This window comes from Schistocerca cancellata, chromosome 2, assembly GCF_023864275.1.
Source record: "Schistocerca cancellata isolate TAMUIC-IGC-003103 chromosome 2, iqSchCanc2.1, whole genome shotgun sequence".
Taxonomy (NCBI): Eukaryota; Metazoa; Arthropoda; class Insecta; order Orthoptera; family Acrididae; genus Schistocerca; species Schistocerca cancellata.
In genome coordinates, this window is record NC_064627.1 from 695149481 (window position 1) to 695169974 (window position 20494).

At 44.2% G+C, this 20494-nt stretch overlaps 1 protein-coding gene across 1 annotated transcript in view; it reads left to right on the plus strand.

The window, feature by feature from the left end:
- The window catches only part of LOC126162468 (SET domain-containing protein SmydA-8-like), a 264899-nt gene extending 252270 nt beyond the window's left edge, over positions 1-12629 (plus strand). The window contains exon 9 of the mRNA XM_049918999.1: positions 12358-12629. Within this exon, the coding sequence (XP_049774956.1) occupies positions 12358-12516 (159 nt within the window). The 3' untranslated portion in view covers positions 12517-12629. The remainder of the gene's footprint in view (positions 1-12357) is intronic.
- The last annotated feature ends 7865 nt before the right edge of the window (positions 12630-20494 follow it).

The following is a 20494-nucleotide window of genomic DNA, read 5'->3' on the forward strand; positions in this document are numbered from 1 at the left end:
GAAATGTGGCTTTAATGAGCTATGGCAGCAGACGACCGACCCGAGTGCATTTGCTAACAGCACAGCATCGCCTGCTGTACTGCTCTTGTGCTCTTGACCATACCGGTTGAATCTTAGGCTACTGGAAAACGGTAGAGTAATCGGATGAGTCTCGATTTCATTCAGACGGTAAGCGCTGATGACAGGGTCCAAGTGTGGTGCAGACTGCACGAAGCCATGGACGCAGGCTGCAATGCTGTTGACTGTGTTTACATGGAATGTTAGGGTCCTGTGGTCCAAGTGAACCGGTTGTTGACTGGAGATGATTACGTTCTGCTAACTGGAAACCATCTCTAGTCATTCATGGATTTCATGGGGCCACAGTTTGAAGAACATTTGGCATAATTCGAGCGAATGATTTGGCCACCCAGGTCGCCCGACTTGATCTCATCGAACAATTACGGGACATAGTCGAGAGGTCCGCCCCATGAACCATGGACCTTGCCGTTGGTGGGGAGGCTTGCGTGCCTCAGCGATACAGATGGCCGTACCGTAGGTGCAACCACAACGGAGGGGTATCTGTTGAGAGGCCAGACAAACATGTGGTTCCTGAAGAGGGGCAGCAGCCTTTTCAGTAGTTGCAGGGGCAACAGTCTGGATGATTGACTGATCTGGCCTTGTAACATTAACCAAAACGGCCTTGCTGTGCTGGTACTGCGAACGGCTGAAAGCAAGGGGAAACTACAGCCGTAATTTTTCCCGAGGACATGCAGCTCTACTGTATGATTAAATGATGATGACGTCCTCTTGGGTAAAATATTCCGGAGGTAAAATAGTCCCCCATTCGGATCTTTGGGTGGGGACTACTCAGGAGGACGTCGTTATCAGGAGAAAGAAATCTGGCGTTCTACGGATCGGAGCGTGGAATGTCAGATCCCTTAATCGGGCAGGTAGGTTAGAGAATTTAAAAAGGGAAATGGATAGGTTAAAGTTAGATATAGTGAGAATTAGTGAAGTTCGGTGGCAGGACGAACATGACTTTTGGTCAGGTGATTACAGGGTTATAAATACAAAATCAAGTAGGGGTAATGCAGGAGTAGGTTTAATAACGAATAAAAAAATAGGAGTGCGGGTTAGCTACTACAAACAGCATAGTGAACGCATTATTGTGGCCAAGATAGACACAAAGCCCATGCCTACTACAGTAGTACAAGTTTATATGCCAACTACCTCTGCAGATGATGAAGAAATAGATGAAATGTATGACGAGATAAAAGAAATTATTCAGGTAGTGAAGGGAGACGAAAATTTAATAGTCGTGGGTGACTGGAATTCGTCAGTAGGAAAAGGGAGAGAAGGAAACATAGTAGGTGAATATGGATTGGGGGGAAGGAATAAAAGAGGAAGCCGCCTTGTAGAATTTTGCACAGAGCATAACTTAATCATAGCCAACACTTGGTTCAAGAATCATAAAAGAAGGTTGTATACCTGGAAGCATCTTGGAGATACTAAAAGGTATCAGATAGATTATATAATGGTAAGACAGAGATTTAGGAACCAGGTTTTAAATTGTAAGACATTTCCTGGGGCAGATGTGGATTCTGACCACAATCTATTGGTTATGAACTGCAGATTGAAACTGAAGAAACTGCAAAAAGGTGGGAATTTAAGGGGATGGGACCTGGATAAACTGATAGAACCAGAGGTTGTAGAGAGTTTCAGGGAGAGCATAAGGGAACAATTGACAGGAATGGGGGAAAGAAATACAGTAGAAGAAGAATGGGTAGCTCTGAGGGATGAAGTAGTGAAGGCAGCAGAGGATCAAGTAGGTAAAAAGACGAGGGCTAATAGAAAACCTTGGGTAACAGAAGAAATATTGAATTTAACTGATGAAAGGAGAAAATATAAAAATGCAGCAAATGAAGCAGGCAAAAAGGAATACAAACGTCTCAAAAATGATATCGACAGGAAGTGCAAAATGGCTAAGCAGGGATGGCTAGAGGACAAATGTAAGGATGTAGAGGCTTGTCTCACTAGGGGTAAGATAGATACTGCCTACAGGAAAATTAAAGAGACCTTTGGAGAGAAGAGAACCACTTGTATGAATGTCAAGAGCTCAGATGGCAACCCAGTTCTAAGCAAAGAAGGGAAGACAGAAAGGTGGAAGGAGTATATAGAGGGTTTATACAAGGGCGACGTACTTGAGGACAATATTATGGAAATGGAAGAGGATGTAGATGAAGACGAAATGGGAGATAAGATACTGCGTGAAGAGTTTGACAGAGCACTGAAAGACCTGAGTCGAAACAAGGCCCCGGGAGTAGACAACATTCCATTTGAACTACTGATGGCCTCGGGAGAGCCAGTCATGACAAAACTCTACCATCTGGTGAGCACGATGTATGAGACAGGCGAAATACCCTCAGACTTCAAGAAGAATATAATCATTCCAATCCCAAAGAAAGCAGGTGTTGACAGATGTGAAAATTACCGAACTATCAGTTTAATAAGTCACAGCTGCAGAATACTAACGCGAATTCTTTACAGACGAATGGAAAAACTGGTAGAAGCCGACCTCGGGGAAGATCAGTTTGGATTCCGTAGAAATGTTGGAACACGTGAGGCAATACTGACCTTACGACTTATCTTAGAAGAAAGATTAAGGAAAGGCAAACCTACGTTTCTAGCATTTGTAGATTTAGAGAAAGCTTTTGACCATGTTGACTGGAATACTCTCTTTCAAATTCTGAAGGTGGCAGGGGTAAAATACAGGGAGCGAAAGGCTATTTACAGTTTGTACAGAAACCAGATGGCAGTTATAAGAATCGAGGGGCATGAAAGGGAAGCAGTGGTTGGGAAAGGAGTAAGACAGGGTTGTAGCCTCTCCCCGATGTTATTCAATCTGTATATTGAGCAAGCAGTAAAGGAAACAAAAGAAAAATTCGGAGTAGGTATTAAAATTCATGGAGAAGAAGTTAAAACTTTGAGGTTTGCCGATGACATTGTAATTCTGTCAGAGACAGCAAAGGACTTGGAAGAGCAGTTGAACGGAATGGACAGTGTCTTGAAAGGAGGATATAAGATGAACATCAACAAAAGCAAAACGAGGATAATGGAATGTAGTCAAATTAAGTCGGATGATGCTGAGGGAATTAGATTAGGAAATGAGAAACTTAAAGTAGTAAAGGACTTTTGCTATTTAGGGAGTAAAATAACCGATGATGGTCGAAGTAGAGAGGATATAAAATGTAGACTGGCAATGGCAATGAAAGCGTTTCTCAAGAAGAGGACTTTGTTAACATCGAGTATAGATTTAAGTCGTTTCTGAAAGTATTTGTATGGAGTGTAGCCATGTATGGAAGTGAAACATGGACGGTAACTAGTTTGGACAAGAAGAGAATAGAAGCTTTCGAAATGTGGTGCTACAGAAGAATGCTGAAGATCAGATGGGTAGATCATGTAACTAATGAGGAGGTATTGAATAGGATTGGGGAGAAGAGAAGTTTGTGGCACAACTTGACTAGAAGAAGGGATCGATTGGTAGGACATGTTTTGAGGCATCAAGGGATCACAAATTTAGCATTGGAGGGCAGTGTGGAGGGTAAAAATCGTAGAGGGAGACCAAGAGATGAATACACTAAGCAGATTCAGAAGGATGTAGGTTGCAGTAGATACTGGGAGATGAAGAAGCTTGCACGGGATAGAGTAGCATGGAGAGCTGCATCAAACCAGTCTCAGGACTGAAGACCACAACAACAACAACAGTCGAGAGGTCACGTGGTGCACAAAATCCTGCACCGGCAACGCTTTGGTAATTATGGACGGATATAGAGGCAGCATGACTCAATATATTTGCAGGAGGCTTTTAACTACTTGTTGAGTCCACGTCATATCGAGTTGCTGCAATGTGCCCTGCAAAATGAGGTCCGACTCGATTTTAGGAGATATCCCAGGACTTCCGTCACCTCAGTGTTAAATAACGGTGAAATGGCAAAAGCATATTCAATTAGACAACTGCAACAAAGTGTTTCGCGGGCTACCTGTGGATGGCGGCGCAGCTTTAGTAAGGTATTGCCGTTTGTGCGACTCGGGATAGCAGACGGCAGGCTGGGCCGCCGCGCTGGATTACTTATTTATCGATCGGCGGGGCGCGTCAAGAGAGGCCGCCGCTGCTGTGCTGTGGCGGGGCGCGCCGCGCCGAGCGGCTGGCTGCCCGTGTTTCCCCGTGACGCGGCCGCCCCAGCCACCGCGGCGCCACGGGCACGGTCGCTGCTCCGTCACCTCCACTTCACACTTGGTTCGAGAAACTAAAGCGTTGTGGCCTCAATAGTGTACTTCTTACACGGATGAAGTTTCCCACCACAACAGAAAGTAAGGGGGCATACTCACAAACTGCGCCACAGGGACAGAGCTAAACTGCGCATCGATATAGCATTATGAGAAATGTTATGGATAAGTCTACCGTTTCCAGTAACTTTAAGTGTATGTTTAAAAACTGTGATGTCTGTTGGCGATGAACACATCGCACAAAAAGTCACAAGGTGTACAACTTTGTTTTTCCACAACATTTGAGGCTTTAATGAAACAAATTAGCTACACATGTATCATTCAAAGTGTTTTTCATCGCTGTCCACTACTTTCTCCCATATTTTGGGCAGTGTATGAATCTCCGGTCGAAAAACCTGTTCATCTTTTGAAGCGATGCACGAATCGATCTAATTAGCGACTTATTCGTGAGATCGGAAGTGTTGGTAGCCAGGCCATGAGCCATTGATCTAAACAGGTGATAGTCAGAGGGAGAAATGTCTGGAGAATACGGCGGGTGTGGTAGGACTTCCCATTTTAACCTTTCCAAGTACGTCAGAACGTACGTGGGGTCGAGCGTTATCGTGCTGCAAAATCACTTTGTCCTGCCTCTCGTTGTATTATGACCGTTTGTCGTTTAATGCACAAACGCATTAATTGCGTTCGATAACGAGCACCTGTGGTTGTTTCACTTGGTTTTAACACCTCACAGTACACGACGCCGAGCTGGTCCCACCAATGCAGAGCATGATCTTGGAGCCGTGAATATTCGATTTGGCCGTCGACGTGGAAGCATGGCCGGGATATCCCCACGATTTTTTGCGTTTACGGTTATCGTAACGAATCCATTTTTCGTCCCCGTTCACAATGCGATGCAGAAATCCCGTTTTTGCCTCTGAAGAAACTGTTCACAAACACACAAACACCGTTCAACGTCTCTTGGTTTCAGCTCACACGGGACCCAACTTCCTTCTTTCTTAATAATGCCCATACCCATGACACGTTTTGAAATGGCTTGCTGTGTCACTCCCACTAATCGTGCCAATTCTTCTTGACTTTGACGCGAGTCTTCACTCAGCAATGTCTCCAATTCTGTATCTTCTAAAAAATTCTCTCTTCCACCACTATGCCGGTCTACGACATTAAAATCAGCGTTATTGAAGCTTTGAAACCACTCACGACACGTTCTTTCACTAATAGCGTCCTCATCACACGTATTTGAGAGCAGTCTATGAGACTCAGCCGCTGTTTTCTTCATATTGAAACAAAACAGCAACACCTCCCGCAAATGACGAGAATTAGGCTCGTAAACTGACATTTTCAATCAAGAACAACTTTATGATGCAGGTACAAATCGACTAATGTTTGAATGAGGTTATGTTGACCGAGGTCTAAGCAAACTGCCTGAGGTCTGTTAACTGTTTCTTTCGACCGCTACTTACAGTTGTCACCACCTGTCGGTAACGGTGGAGGCAAAGTTGTACACCTAATAGTCCCCCAGAAGAGACAACACAATCATTCTGTGCAACACCTTCTCTTCTTTTATAATGTTAACAGTTTAGAGACGGAGTAAGTTCGTTCTGGTGTGCCATCTCCAGCTAAAGGCACTCATTAAAGATTACATCCAGCAAGAGCGCTGATTGCTTTATCTCACCCGTTGTTCGAACTACACTAGTTAACAAGAAGAAGTAAAGCACCCAAAAGAGATGATCAGATGTCAATCTAAGTTGGTACTTGCGTCACTGCATTATAACTATGTCAGTCATTAGTGTTGCAGTTCTGTGTCTCAGACAGTACTGCAACCAGGGTGAAAGTCTCTTCGGGTTTGCTGCCGGATCCTAAAATCAACTTGACTCGATATTTCGGCGTTTCCTAAGCCCCAAATCAACCCGGGGTGTACAAAATTCCGTGTCAATGTGGGAAAGCTTACGTTGGCCGTTCTATTCGCACATGACAGGTGTGTGGAACATCGCCATCATACGAGGCTACAACAGCCGGAAAAATCGGCGGTAGCAGAACACTGCCTAAATGAGGGACACAAAATGAAATTTGAGGAAACTGTTGTAGTTGCCAACATTTCCGGTTTTTGGAAGAGTGTCTATAAAGAGGCGATTGAAATTAGGTTGGCTGATAATTTAATCAACATAGACAATGGGTTTCCTCTTAGCATAACGTGGAATCCTGTATTATCATCAAAACTGAACGTTCTTCGGTGCGGCCTTGATTGCGTTATATCGTTGCCAGCAGTGTTTCACTAAGGGCGGCGCCACCCCCCTGTTTTGGAAGGCAGAAACCGTGATGGGCGGCGCATGCGCCGTGTACTGAATGGTGGCCTATGTAGGACGTCGATTTGCAACCTGGCGTCAGTTCTCAGCGGGACTCATCAGCAGAAGCAGCATTTTCCTGAAGATGGCGACCAGTTGGATCGCCGAAATATCGAGTCAAGTTGATTTTAGGATCCGGCAGCAAACCCGAAGAGACTTTCATGACTTATTACGCTGGGAAAGCCTACGTAATCACTGCAACCAGGGTGTTGTTCGTGTTTAGAGTTATTACCAGATCTGGTAGCATACACATAGAGCGTGAACAGCGTCAGAGTTCAGTGATCACTAAGAAGGACGAGAAATGCTGCGTACTCGTGTGTGACATCGTCTCAGCAGCTGGCAGGGTTGAAAGGGTATCATAGCAGGTCACCATTTGGCAGGAAAGTCGAACCTTGCAATACCAAGATTTGTGGAAAATTCGGATGTGACAGCAGCGCCATGTTGGTCTGCATGGCAGCCCGAGGGCAGGCATACCCGTCCTCAAGGTCGCGGTCGAGAACATGTGATCACCAGAAGGGGAGTGTCGCCGTACTGTACACCAGGCAAATCGCAACCTCTTCATATCTGCGCCCCTCATTTGAGAACAAAAAAAGGACTGCCTGCAACTTCTGTATCACCCCTCACCGTTGTTCGGAGGCTGGCAGCCGCCAGACTAGGAAATCTGCCGTTCCGTGCGTAGGCTGCTGGGTACACTACAGCACAAACTGCTGAGTTTGGAAGGGTGCGGTGATCGGGAAGCATGGACTGCCGATGAACGGCATCGAGTTGTGCTCAACGGTGGTTCGCGCGTCTGCATTAGCCAAGGTGTTCATTGTCTCCGAGTACAGCAGCGACCAGGGGAGAGCTCCCATTCTCCCAATGTTTTGGAGAGGCACAACGGTGTTACTCCTGTTGCCACGGTAAGGGTAGCCATCGGGTATGGCTTCTAAATACACCTGGTAGTGACTGAAAGAACTCTGACGGCACTTCCCGCACATCTTCCGTCGTTATGTGTAATCTCTCATGCGACAGTATCGTGCTGCCATTTCTCAATAGTACAGTGCTCGTCTGTACTTGGCACATTCCTTGATGAATTGCCTGTGTGGTGCAGAGGTGCTGCCGTGCCCATCAGTATCCAAAAATCTGTTCCCTCGTCCCAGTGCTAGTATCCAGGACGTCAACGACCAGTCACAACAACTGTTGTGGGCCAGCTTCCTACCTGGTCGAAAGTATACAGCGACTTGTGGATCAGTCTCAGACTCATAGTTGAGCTCATACTGCCAATTTCTTCATATATTTTGAACTATTTTGTGATCAGTGGAATGACATGGCGCCGGCCGGAGTGGCCGTGCGTTTCTAGGCGCTACAGTCTGGAAGCGGGCGACCGCTACGGTCGCAGGTTCGAATCCTGCCTCGGGCATGGATGTGTGTGATGTCCTTAGGTTAGTTAGGTTTAATTAGTTCTAAGTTCTAGGCGACTGATGACCTCAGAAGTTAAGTCGCATAGTGCTCAGAGCCATTTGAGCCAAATGACATGGCATACTGGTATTCTCTCAACCCGTGAAGTTTCATTCCGTTTCCTCCTCTCTTTCTCTTCGTGTTTCACCTTTTCGTCATCCAGTGTAGTTCCTGATATTTTCTATGGGATTAAGGTCGGATAATTTAGCGGGCCAGTTGACTTTCGACAGGCTGCCTGAGTGTTTGTCATCCCAGGAACGTAAATGTGCACATCTGTGAATATGACTGTAGTCATCTTTGAAAAAGATAGTGTCCACAACAAACTGATCATGAACATGTGGGAGAAAGGACAGCACTTGATCACCGAGTATGCTGAATTGAATGTCCTGGTTCGCGTTCACTCACAGTAACCTGACTGTGGTACCACCTCCGGCCCGAACAAGCCCTACACACGCTGCGAGCTACGTGCCTCACAGGGACGTCTGTGCACTCTATGTCTTGCGCATCTCATACGAAGCAGCAGAGAGCTGCCGTCCAGTTTCTGTTTTCGTTTGGCGCACTGAGGTTGTGCAGCTTTAAGCGCGGCTGTGACTAATGGCTTTTTGCGTAGTACTCAACTCCCAACGTCCACTGCATACAGTTCCTCATTTAATTTCACTTGAAACTTGCTGGCTGACAGATCGTGATCGATACGTAAAACTTTCCCCTGACGTTTCCTCTCCGGCTGTGGGAGAGCTGCGAACTGCAATCAGAACTCGATTGAGTGCTGAATGCGTAGGCAGTATAGAGGGTACCGTAGTGCTATCTCTGATAATGCCGAAGTTCTCGACCGAAAGTAATCGATCGTCATTCTGTCGGTGCAAAGTCGACCTTCATATTTTATCTAATTTGACACTTTTCTCTTTCCTGTTGACATTTTTACGGTGTTTATAAATCTCAAACACCTCTCTACCGATGATTGTGGTATGTTTTCGACATGAAGCTTGTCTTGCTGAATATTATCTCACTATTACCTTCTCGGGGAAACATGATCTTCTACGGCAAATGTCCCAGACGGCAGTTACTCTTAAGTTCAACTAAACGGGCATTAACACTTCTTTTCGTGGTACATATATGTACTAGTCAAAAACTACAGGGAATTTTACATACATCCGGTGTAGGCAGTGGATGCTGTTTATTTTTTTCCGTTGTAAAATATTCTTTTATCTTCTTTGTGGGTCTGAAAACAATTTGATCCTCATACTTGCCCAATACTTTTTCATGCGTTCTGTAATCTAATTAATAAACGGATGAAAAACTTTCCGGTTGGACGGCTGTTGTTCTCGTTGAACCTGCTCCTATCCATAGCGCGAAGAGCGCGATGTATCTCCTTATTAGAATAGCCATTCTCCTTAAAGGTCGACCATAGGTGGTTAATCTCGTCTTGTAAGTAAAATGGTTCAAAAATTTTGCTAGCCCTGTCCACCAACCTGTTAATAACCGTTTTTATGTGGGGCGGTGGTTAGCATATTTATGAAGGTAACGATCAGTACGCATGACTCTTATGCATCTAATGGCTTAACGTCCAGTCCATGAGTTTGATTACGGATCTGTGACTGACAGAACGCAGTATGTTCCACTCGAGGAAGATTTCACTGGTGTCCAAAATTAAAGAAACAACCGCTGTTTCGCCGTCTTGTATCTAATTCAGCGTATATTCGTACAATCGTTTTATGCACGGAAAATGGCATGTCAACGGGCAACCACGTCAACGATGACGTCAGGGCACCTGCTAATAGGGGTAGTGTTTTCCGGGTAGTCCCACATCCACAATCGCTGTGTATACAGTCACCGACGGTACATTATGGCACGGAATGTTGAGCTCATACTGCCAATTTCTTCATATATTTTGAACTATTTTGTGATCAGTGGAATGACATGGCGCTGGCCGGAGTGGCCGTGCGTTTCTAGGCGCTACAGTCTGGAAGCGGGCGACCGCTACGGTCGCAGGTTCGAATCCTGCCTCGGGCATGGATGTGTGTGATGTCCTTAGGTTAGTTAGGTTTAATTAGTTCTAAGTTCTAGGCGACTGATGACCTCAGAAGTTAACTCGCATAGTGCTCAGAGCCATTTGAGCCAAATGACATGGCATACTGGTATTCTCTCAACCCGTGAAGTTTCATTCCGTTTCCTCCTCTCTTTCTCTTCGTGTTTCACCTTTTCGTCATCCAGTGTAGTTCCTGATATTTTCTATGGGATTAAGGTCGGATAATTTAGCGGGCCAGTTGACTTTCGACAGTTGTCGGAATGTGTGAGCAAATCCGTTAAGTTGGAAAAAACGAAGAACATTTTTGTCTACAGTTACGCATATAGCTATTGTTTACGTTTTGTATTCTCTACATTGTTCCTACTTTACTGTCACCTGTTGATACTGTTTTGTAACAAAATAAACACAACCTTGCTTCCGTTTGTTGCTTTAATTATGGACACCAGTGTATTTGTATTACTGCATCAGCAGCACTATCAAGGTATGACGTGGTCTTTATAAAAGTAAAGGCAGCAGCTGTACATTGCTGACTGATCGCCTAGTGCTGGGATGCAATCCTGGGTGTCACTGGAGTATAATTCTGGACTGTAAAAACAACAAATATTATCTGCGAACATTCACAAAAACTGTTATTTGGGTATCACACACTTTTATTCATCAATTCTTATAGTTTGTCCAGCGCACGAGATGTCATGTTATAATGGTACTTCAGGAACACACGATTTTCGGATCACTGGGTTATTTTTCAGAGCTAAGAGGACAAACCAAATTAAGCGGTCTTCTGTGGTGTGTGAGAGGTAAACTTGAACCCTAACAACGATGTTAACACTAAGTAACTATTAAAAATTACTGTTAGTGGATTGTGTGAGAGTGGTGTGCTGACCACACGCCCCTCCTATCCTCATCCTCAGCTGAGAATGATATGGCGGTCGGATGGTCCCGATGGGCCACTTGTGGCCTGAAGACGGAGTGCTTGTGTGGGTGTATTAGCGGATCGTACGTATCGAGTAAATAAAAAGTTCCACGCTAGACCCAATAACATTTTTAATCGAGCAGGATTCAATATTACTAAAGCAAGTTTTCACCATTCACCTTACTTTCAATTCTTGATACTGTGATTTCCGTCCGACTCTAATTATCTCGGTAGTTTCAAACAAATTAGCATGAATCCTGTCTTGTCGGTACAACAGGCGGTCTCAAAGTGGTGTCTTCTTACGTAGCCAGGTCGCTGAACTATGCAGTCAGTTCCACAGTTTCTTCGACGAGTTCGTGAGCCTATAAAACGTACACAGCTTCTAGTGTATTGCGCGCTGTTGTGAGAAGTCTGGAAATCGCGTATTATACAAAGGCGGTGTACTGAAGCATAGTGTAATAACATTTCATTGAGTTTTTTAGAAACAAAAATCAATCAGAATTCAAAACGATGTTCTTAACCACGTAAAACAGGAAGAAAATATTGGTACAGTAATGCGAAGTATTTCGCTTGTTTTGGTGTTTTCTACGTCCTGCAGGGAACCAGTAATCGATCCGTTTCTGGAAGCTGTTAATTGGTTGCAGATGGAACGCTGCAAGATGCTGTTGTTGTTGTGGTCATCAGTCCGAAAACTGACCAGATGTTGTCCTCCGCGCTAGTCTAGTCTGCGCAAGCCACTTCACCTCTGCGTAAATCTTGCAACGTAATCCACTTGGGCATTATTTCTGTAGGCAATCCCTGCTCTCCTCCTACAATTTTTATCCTCGTCTTCTCCCTCCCCAGCTCCCACCTCCCCCCTCCGACACTTCGCTCAGCTGAACTGCGCCCAATCAGGCCTTGAAGGCCAACAGCACCGACCGACCGTCGTGTCATCCACAGCCCATAGGCGTCATTGGATGCCGATATGGAGGGGCATGTGGTCGGCACATCCACGGCCGTTGTTAGTTTCTGTGACCGGAGCCGTTACTTCTCAGTCAAGTGGCTCTTCAATTGGTATTACAAGGGATGAGTGCATCCCATTAGCCAACATCGCTCGGCAGACCTGGACGGTCACCCACCCAAGTGCTAGCCAAGTCCGACAGCCCTTAACTTCGGTGATCTGACAGGAACGGGTGTTACCAGTGCTGCAAGGCCACTAGCCTGCACTTCGCTACACTAACAAATTAACGATTCGTTGATGTTTCTGGTTGCGTCCTTTTGAGCTGCCACTCACTAGGTGAAATTTTGTCGAAGCGTTTCTGCAAATTCCTGTCATTCAACAACAGCACATACCTGCAGGATTACCCGCTGTAACTGGAGTGTGTACGTTCCAGGAGTCCCGCGAGCTGCTGGTGGAGGCGCTGGACCTCCTGCGCTACGAGCCGGAGGTGCTGCCAGAGGGCAAGATCGCCGAGCACGCCAGGGAGGCGCTGCGCGACGTGGACATCGCCACGCAGCGCCTCCACTGCACGCTGGCCGGTGGACTCATCTGAGGGCGCGTCCACACACACCACGGCCGGCACCAGATCTGCACCACACTACGAGCCTGCTCCCAACCCCACTCACCCTCCTCATCCCGATATTTTGGTTCAGTTTAGACACGTGACGGCAGTGATCACATGCCATCACGCTCTTCACCAGCTACAGTGCTTTCGCTTGAGATCCAAGCTGCGGGAGGCAACCTGCCCCGCCAGCAATCACGTCACTGATGAGTTGCATCGCTGTTAAGTAGCACATTTGTTGTCTGGTGGAAATGCCTTGCGAGCTGCGTCCTAAAATCCTCATCGGTATGTATGCTAGTCGCCATCCTACTGTCGGATCTTCCGTGTCACGCTTTACCTAACGTTGAGGACTTGCAGACGTAATCAAATACAAACGTGCAGGACAACTTACTCCAGGCCACATATCTTAACAGTTTCGTACGACGCTGTATAATGTTAGAATTATAAGTGAGGGTTATACTGCGACAACTGGAAATCTGTGCCAGAGTGTAACGTGAACCCGGATTTGTTGCTTTTCGCGAGCTGCCGCCTTCAGCATTAGCTTGCCTGTGCGCGCCTGCAGGTCTCACATAACCTTCACTTGTCAGCGATGGGTCCACTTATGCTTCTAGAGGAGGCTCTTCCAATGCATAGGTTTAATACTGAAACATACCCTTAGAAAAATAATGACTGTGTTAGTAACATCTACGTTATTTGGCTTTCAAACAGCTGAGCGAAACTGTACGCGCTCAGTCATTTCTCTCTTTACTTATTCTGATCAACAGTAAAACAGTAAACTGATACACATTTTTTTTTTTTTTTTTTTTTTTTTTTTTTTTTTTTTTTTTTTTTGCGCAACGCAATCTGACTTTGAATAATCCCTACAAAAGAATGGCCCTGACTAACAATAACCTATACCTTTCATGAATCACTTACCTCGCAAAAATCTTCGTTGCTCAAACTACTGCAATACAGCGTGTGCCAATACTGCCAGCTAAATAAAAGATTCTAACTACTGAAGGCACTAACTACTGATAGGCATAGTTAGCAAATGACAGACACACACACACACACACACACATATATATATATATATATATATATATCAGTTCATGACATCCAGTCTTACAAATTTCCTTTTTCTGACGTCACACGTCCAGATCGTCCGCTCTCAAAATTCCGCCATCTCTCTCCCCACATCCACCACTGCTGGCGACCCACCTCCAACTGGGCAACGCTACGTGCTGTTCACATCCAACTGCCCAACACTACAATAGCAAATATTCCAACAATGCAAACCAGCTGCACACAGCACAGTCAATGATTTTCATACAGAGTGCTACGTGGCGTTACCAACATAAAAACCTAAACAGCCTACTTACAATACCACCAATCCATTCCCAATGGATTTAGTGGACATCCATTGGTGAAGCTGTCACACTTCCTACAAAAGAGTGAAGCAGCTAGAAAGGGAGTAGGAAACGAGATGAAACTTCACGGATTGAGAGGATATGTATCACTATTTTAGTGATTACAATATCGACCGCAATTTACAAATAACATGCTAGTTTGAGCCCAGTTATCACTATGACTACGCAGCCGTTTGGCCTGGATGCACGAATTGATTCAGTTAGGAAAGGTGTCACAAAGCCTTTGTATTCTCTTCTGAGGAGAGCTGGCCTACAACTTTTGTAACTGGTCCCTGATATCCTGGATGTTAGCAATGGGATAGTGTTGACATCCGAACTGGTCCCACACGTCTTCTATAGCGGACGCGTATGGGTATCTTTCTGCCCGCGGAAGGGCTTCAACGTCGTCTAGACAACAATAATAAATCAGCCTGGTTGCCGTTCAACCTGTCACAGAGAACTCTAGAAACTCGCTTCTGTTGTCGCTACAGAATCATTACAATGCAGGTCTGAAGGGTCTTCTCTGATATCACTTCAAGTTATTCCATGTCTATTTGTTTCATTCCTCATTTTAGCGAGAGCGTTTAACTCAATTTAGAGAATCATAAATGATTCTACTCTGCTACTTGTTGCATTAATTTACGTCAGAAACAGGTCATTAGAGGCAAAGCAAGCCATTCATCGCATAGTGGTAGGTTAGGTGGACATTGAAATAAGTAACTGTGATGGACACACTACTTTCATTACTCCTACATAGGTTTAGGTGGGCTTAATTTTTTATATCATTAATTGCCTATATTTCTATTGTATTCTACATCGGCCATCACATTTGTAATGTCGTCTCAGAGAAACTGTTACGGTAGGGTGATATACATATCTGCTGTTTAAATTTAGGGTAGGTTATTTATGCTATAGTATTTCATCAAAATAATATGCATTAATGCGCATCTGGTGTTGTTTTTTCCATTATAGCCATTACAAGGACATGTGCTAAGTTAATTTTCATTTGTTGTTTTCTTTGTCTCCAGTGATCTTGAAATTTTTCTCTGTATTTAGCTTTTCCCCTCAAATTACCTCTTTCATGTTGTCTTACAGTTCCTACTCTGCCGCCCATGTAGTTTTAACAATTTTATTGCGCAACATTTCTTCGTGCTGATACTTTTCTTCGGTGTTCCATGCTTCTTTTCTCTAGGTCATTCTTAACGACGCAGATCCTGATTGTTAAATTCTTTTCCAAGAGATACTTAAAATTTTGTTTCGTTTGTCTCTTGTCGCCCATTCTGTACGATGAATATTAAACGTCTACTTCTTATCGCTTCCTTTATCTTTTTATATGTCTTATGTTCTTGTCTTACGATCTTCTAATATCTAGGTTTCTGTTGTCCATATTAGAACTAAAATTTTCTTTATTATACCTTTCTCCAACATTTCATTGTTATTATCTTATTATTCATTGCTAAAAATTGGGTATCACAAAATGTATTTTGGTTTCACTGCCGTCTTGTAATGTGTTATTGTTGTTTTATATTTCAAACATTATCAGTGGTGGCCAGTTATCATGTGCTAATTTGCTACAGCACACTGTAAATATCGCATTAAAATTACGTTATTTCTCTGCCAAATCATACTGGTGCGCAAATAAACCGAATGAAATCATGTTTGGTAGCACTCTCTCTGCAGTAACTAGTACCAGTGTCGAGTGCTGAAATGATGAACAGCACATTACGATTAACCCAGAGAAGGGACGCAGCTGTCTTTTTTCTACTGCACATGTGACGTCATCTCTTCCAGTACTACGAGTGCTAATTTGCTCTCAGCACAGGGTCAGTAGTCTTCTTTGGAACTGTGTGTAGTATATCGTGCAAACATACAGTATGAGGGATTTATAAAGCACTGGTGTCATGATGGAGATGTGGGTGAGAGGTCTAAGGCCCACGCAAACCAGCTGCCGATCTGGATTCAATTCCAATTGATCTCAATTTTTTTATATTACTCCTTGCAACGTTAAACTGTTTATTAAAGATTCGGATATATTTATACAGTTCAATTTATATACATAAAATTTATATATTATTCAATTTAGTTATTATTACTACCTTTGTAAGTCAAAAAGCTATAGATCACCACACTGTGGCACATTGATTCAAATTTGCACGAACTATCATTGAACTTTACAACTTTTCAGATGATTGATTTCGACAGATTAACTTTCATTCATAGGCCCGCAATATAAAGACATATTTCTCTGATAAACATAAGTTTCTAATTTGTATACAACTTGTGCAATGCAGGACAGACCCTACTGTAAGATTCAAGATTTTTTTGATGAAATTAAGCAGAGAAGGTATGACAGGCGATACAGAAAGCCAGTGGAAAAAGGCTCAGCGCATGTGCTCTGTTTGCAGTGGATCGTCAGCAATGTGTGTGTGTGTTGTATGAGGCTCAGTTCGGGAAAATTTACTTTCCATCTACGCTAGAAAATATGGGAAGGAAGACTTCTGGGGAGGGAGAACGATTAGTGTTTAACACCATACTGAGAAAGAAGTCACAGCAGGTGGAGCTTAAGCACAGATTCGATAAGAAGGAAATAAGGAAGGAAGTAGCAAGGTCCGTCGATATCGACGTCATTAGAGTCGAAGCTCACTACCCCAGTTGGCATATGACAGGGAAGCACAATTACCGTAGCCATGTTACATGTTTAGGGAAAACTGAAACAGATATTGGTAGTTGAATCCTACCCTTCACAGTTTGTTTGTCAAGATCGCGTGCTATATTAACAACACTTCTCTCTCACATACAGGAAAGATGCCTCTACCAATTTATACGGTACGCTCTCACATATGTGCAAGGATTTGTGCATGACCTAAAGCGAAAGAGAAAAGCGGCGTTAAATATTTTGTCATTCCAGTTATGTGATCTTTTTCCTCGAGTAAATAAAAGACACCTATAAAAAGACATGCATTTTGACATACAATGTCACGAAAATAATTTTTATTATGTCAAAACTTGAAGCTACAAGTGAATCATTGAATGTAGAACAAGACGTAGTATAAACAGATCATCTTATCTGAAATTAGCTTTTTTATTGTTGTACCAGCTGATGCTCCAATATAACTTTTGAATAAAGTATAATATATTGACACAGGATTACAATACTTTATTACTAAAACTGATTATTGCCTCCTTATAACTGTAGTCCATTTTCCCATCGATGTCCTTGTTAACACTTCATCAAAGGTAAGTGATAACCAGCATGTAATACAGCGACCCTGACAGACTTCGAAGGATTTAGAGGATGTATGGAGGAAAAAAGACAGAGAAAAATGTCAGAAAACATCACCCAGCAACCTTAAAATGTGACGAAGTTACAGGTCAATGCCTGACACTGACGAACCCTTCCAGCAGCAATCACCGAACGAGGTGGCGCAGCGGCGAACTAGCACGCTGGACTGTCATTCGGAAGGACGACGGTTCAAATGCACATCCGTGTTATCCCTAAATCGCTTCAGGCAAATGCCGGGATGGTTGCTTTGAAAGGGCACGGCTAATTTCCTTCCCCATCCTTCCCTAATACGAGCTTGTGCTCAGTCTCAAATCACCTCGTTGTCGACGGGACGTTAAGCACTAATCTCTTTCTCCTCCTCCAGCATAAATCTTGTATCTGAACACCAGAAGATCCCAAACGAAGTTTCACGAAATGGAACTGACAGTACTCAGGACTCCGTCCAACGCTCCCGTGTCTGTCTCGACAGTACTGTAGAGAGCACCAGGGGCAGTGGTGTCAGCTGAGCAGCTCACGTTCGCCACCGAAAGGCCGCCCAAGCCCCAGGAACTTCGGCACCGTTGGACGACATTTCCGGACAGAGCTCTCGTCTTCACGACACACACTGCAATCATTTAAAACCTCCGAGTATCGTTTTGCTACATCCCGAATGTTAAGTACTTAGGCACGAAAGGTTAAGGGCTTTCCAGCATGACAGGTCGATCATAGAAAGAACGAATATACAGAAACCATCGGTATTACAATTGTAAATTGTCGTAGCTATGTTTGGAAAGTACCAGAGCTCCAAGGGCTAATAGAAAGCACTGATGCTCAAATCGTTATAGGCACTGAAAGCTGGCTAAAGGTGAAGATAAATTCAGCGTAAAGTATTGCGAAGAACGTAACGGTGTTCCGAAAGAATAGGCAAACACAGTTGGCGGTGGCGTATTTTTTGCTGTTAGTAGTAGTTTATCTTGTCACGAAATTGAAGGAGATAGTTCCTATGAGTTTGTATGAACAGAAGTCATTCTTAGCAACAAGAATAAAATAATGATTGTATCCTTTTACCGACCTCCCGGTTCAGATGATAAAGTTGCTGAAAGGTTCAAACAAAACTTGAGTTTAATTTCAAACACGTACACGACTCATATAGTAATAGTTGTTGGTGACTTCAATTTACACTCGACATGTTGGCAAAAATACTTGTTTAAACCCGAAGGTACGCATAGAACGTCATCCTAAATTGTGCTAAATATACTCTCTGAAATGGCCGGCCGGAGTGGCCGTGCGGTTCTAGGCGCTACAGTCTGGAGCCGGGCGATCGCTACGGTCGCAGGTTCGAATCCTGTCTCGGGCATTGATGTTTGTGATGTCCTTAGGTTAGTTAGGTCTAATTAGTTCTAAGTTCTAGGCGACTGATGACCTCAGAAGTTAAGTCGCACAGTGCTCAGAGCCATTTGAACCATTTTTTTTATTCTCTGAAATTATTTCGAGCAGTTAGTTCATGAGCCCACTCGTGTAGTAAACGGTTGTGAAAACGCACTTGACCTCTGAGCAACAAATAATTATGAGCTAATAACAAGCATCAAAACGGATACAGGGATTAATGAATACAGGGTTTTAGTAGCGAGATGGAATATTGTAACCCCCAAATCCTCCAAAAGTAAACGACAAATATACCTATTTAAAAAAAGAGATAAAAATTAACTTGACGCCCTCCTGAGAGACAATCTCCACTATCCTAAGTGTAGACCAGAGGGGCCTGAAGTTAGAGAAATAGTATCGACAGCAATCGAGAGATTTTTACCAAATAAATTAATAAACGACGGAGCTGATCCTCCTTGGTACACAAAACGGGTCAGAACACTGTTGCAGAAACAATGAAAAAAAAACATGCCAAATTTAAACGAACGCAAAGTCCACAAGATTGGCGATCTTTTACAGAAGCTCGAAATTTTGCGCGGATTTCAATGCAAAATGCCTATAATAGTTTCCAGAGCGAAACTTTGTCTCGAAATCTGGCAGAAAATCCAAAAAGATTCTGGTGGTATGTAATGTATGCTAGCGGCAAGACACTATCAATGCCTTCTCTGCCAATACACAATTACTAAACACAGCCCTCCGGAATTCCTTCAGCAAAGAAGGCACAATAATTATTCCAGAACTCGAAACAAGAACAGTTGCAAAAGTGAGTAATGTAGAAATAGATAGCTTCGCAGTAGTGAACCAACTTAAATCACTTAACCAAAGCAAGTCTTCCGGCTTGACTGTATACGAATTACACTATGTGCTCAAAAGTATCCGAACACCTGGCGGAAATGACGTACAAGTTCGTGGCGCCCTCCATCGGTAAAGCTGGAATTCAGTATGGTGTTGGCCCACCCTTAGCCTTGATGACAGCTTCCACTCTCGCAGGCATACGTTCAATCAGGTGCTGGAAGGTTTCTTGGGGAATGGCAGCCCATTATTGAAGGAGTGTTGCACTGAGGAGACGTATCCATGAAGCCGGCCGGAGTGGCCGAGCGGTTCTAGACGCTACAGTCTGGAGCCGGGCGACCGCTACGGTCGCAGGTTCGAATCCTGCCTCGGGCATGGATGTGTGTGATGTCCTTAGGTTGGATAGGTTTAAGTAGTTCTAAGTTCTAGGGGACTGATGGCCTCAGATGTTAACTCCCATAGTGCTCAGAACCATTTGAACCATTTGTATCCATGAAGGTCGGTGACGCCTGGCACGAAGTCGACGTTCCAAAACATCACAAAGGTGTTCTACAGGATTGAGGATTCTGTGCAGCCCAGTCCATTACCACTCCGCCACAGGCCGTGCATTATGAACAGGTGCTCGATCGTGTTGAAAGATGCAATCGCCATCTTCGAACTGCTCTTCAGCAGTGGGAAGCAAGAAGGTGTTTAAAACATCAATGTAGGCCTGTGCTGTGATAGTGCCACGCAAAACAACGAGGGATGCAAGCCCCCTCCATGAAAAACACGACCACACCATAACACCTCCGCCTCTGAATTTTACTGTTGGCACTATACGCACTGTCAGATGACGTTCACCGGTCATTCGCCATACCCACATCCTGCCATCGGATTGCCATATTATGTACCGTGATTTGTCACTCCACACAACGTTTTTCCACTGTTCAATCGTCCAATGTTTACGCGAGGGGTCGTTTGGCATTTACCATCGCGATGTGTGGTTTATGAACAGCCGCTCGACCATGAAATCCTAGTTTACTGACCTCCCGCCTAACTGTCATAGTACTTGCAGTGAATCCTGATGCAGTTTGGAATTCCTGTGCGATGGTCTGGATAGATG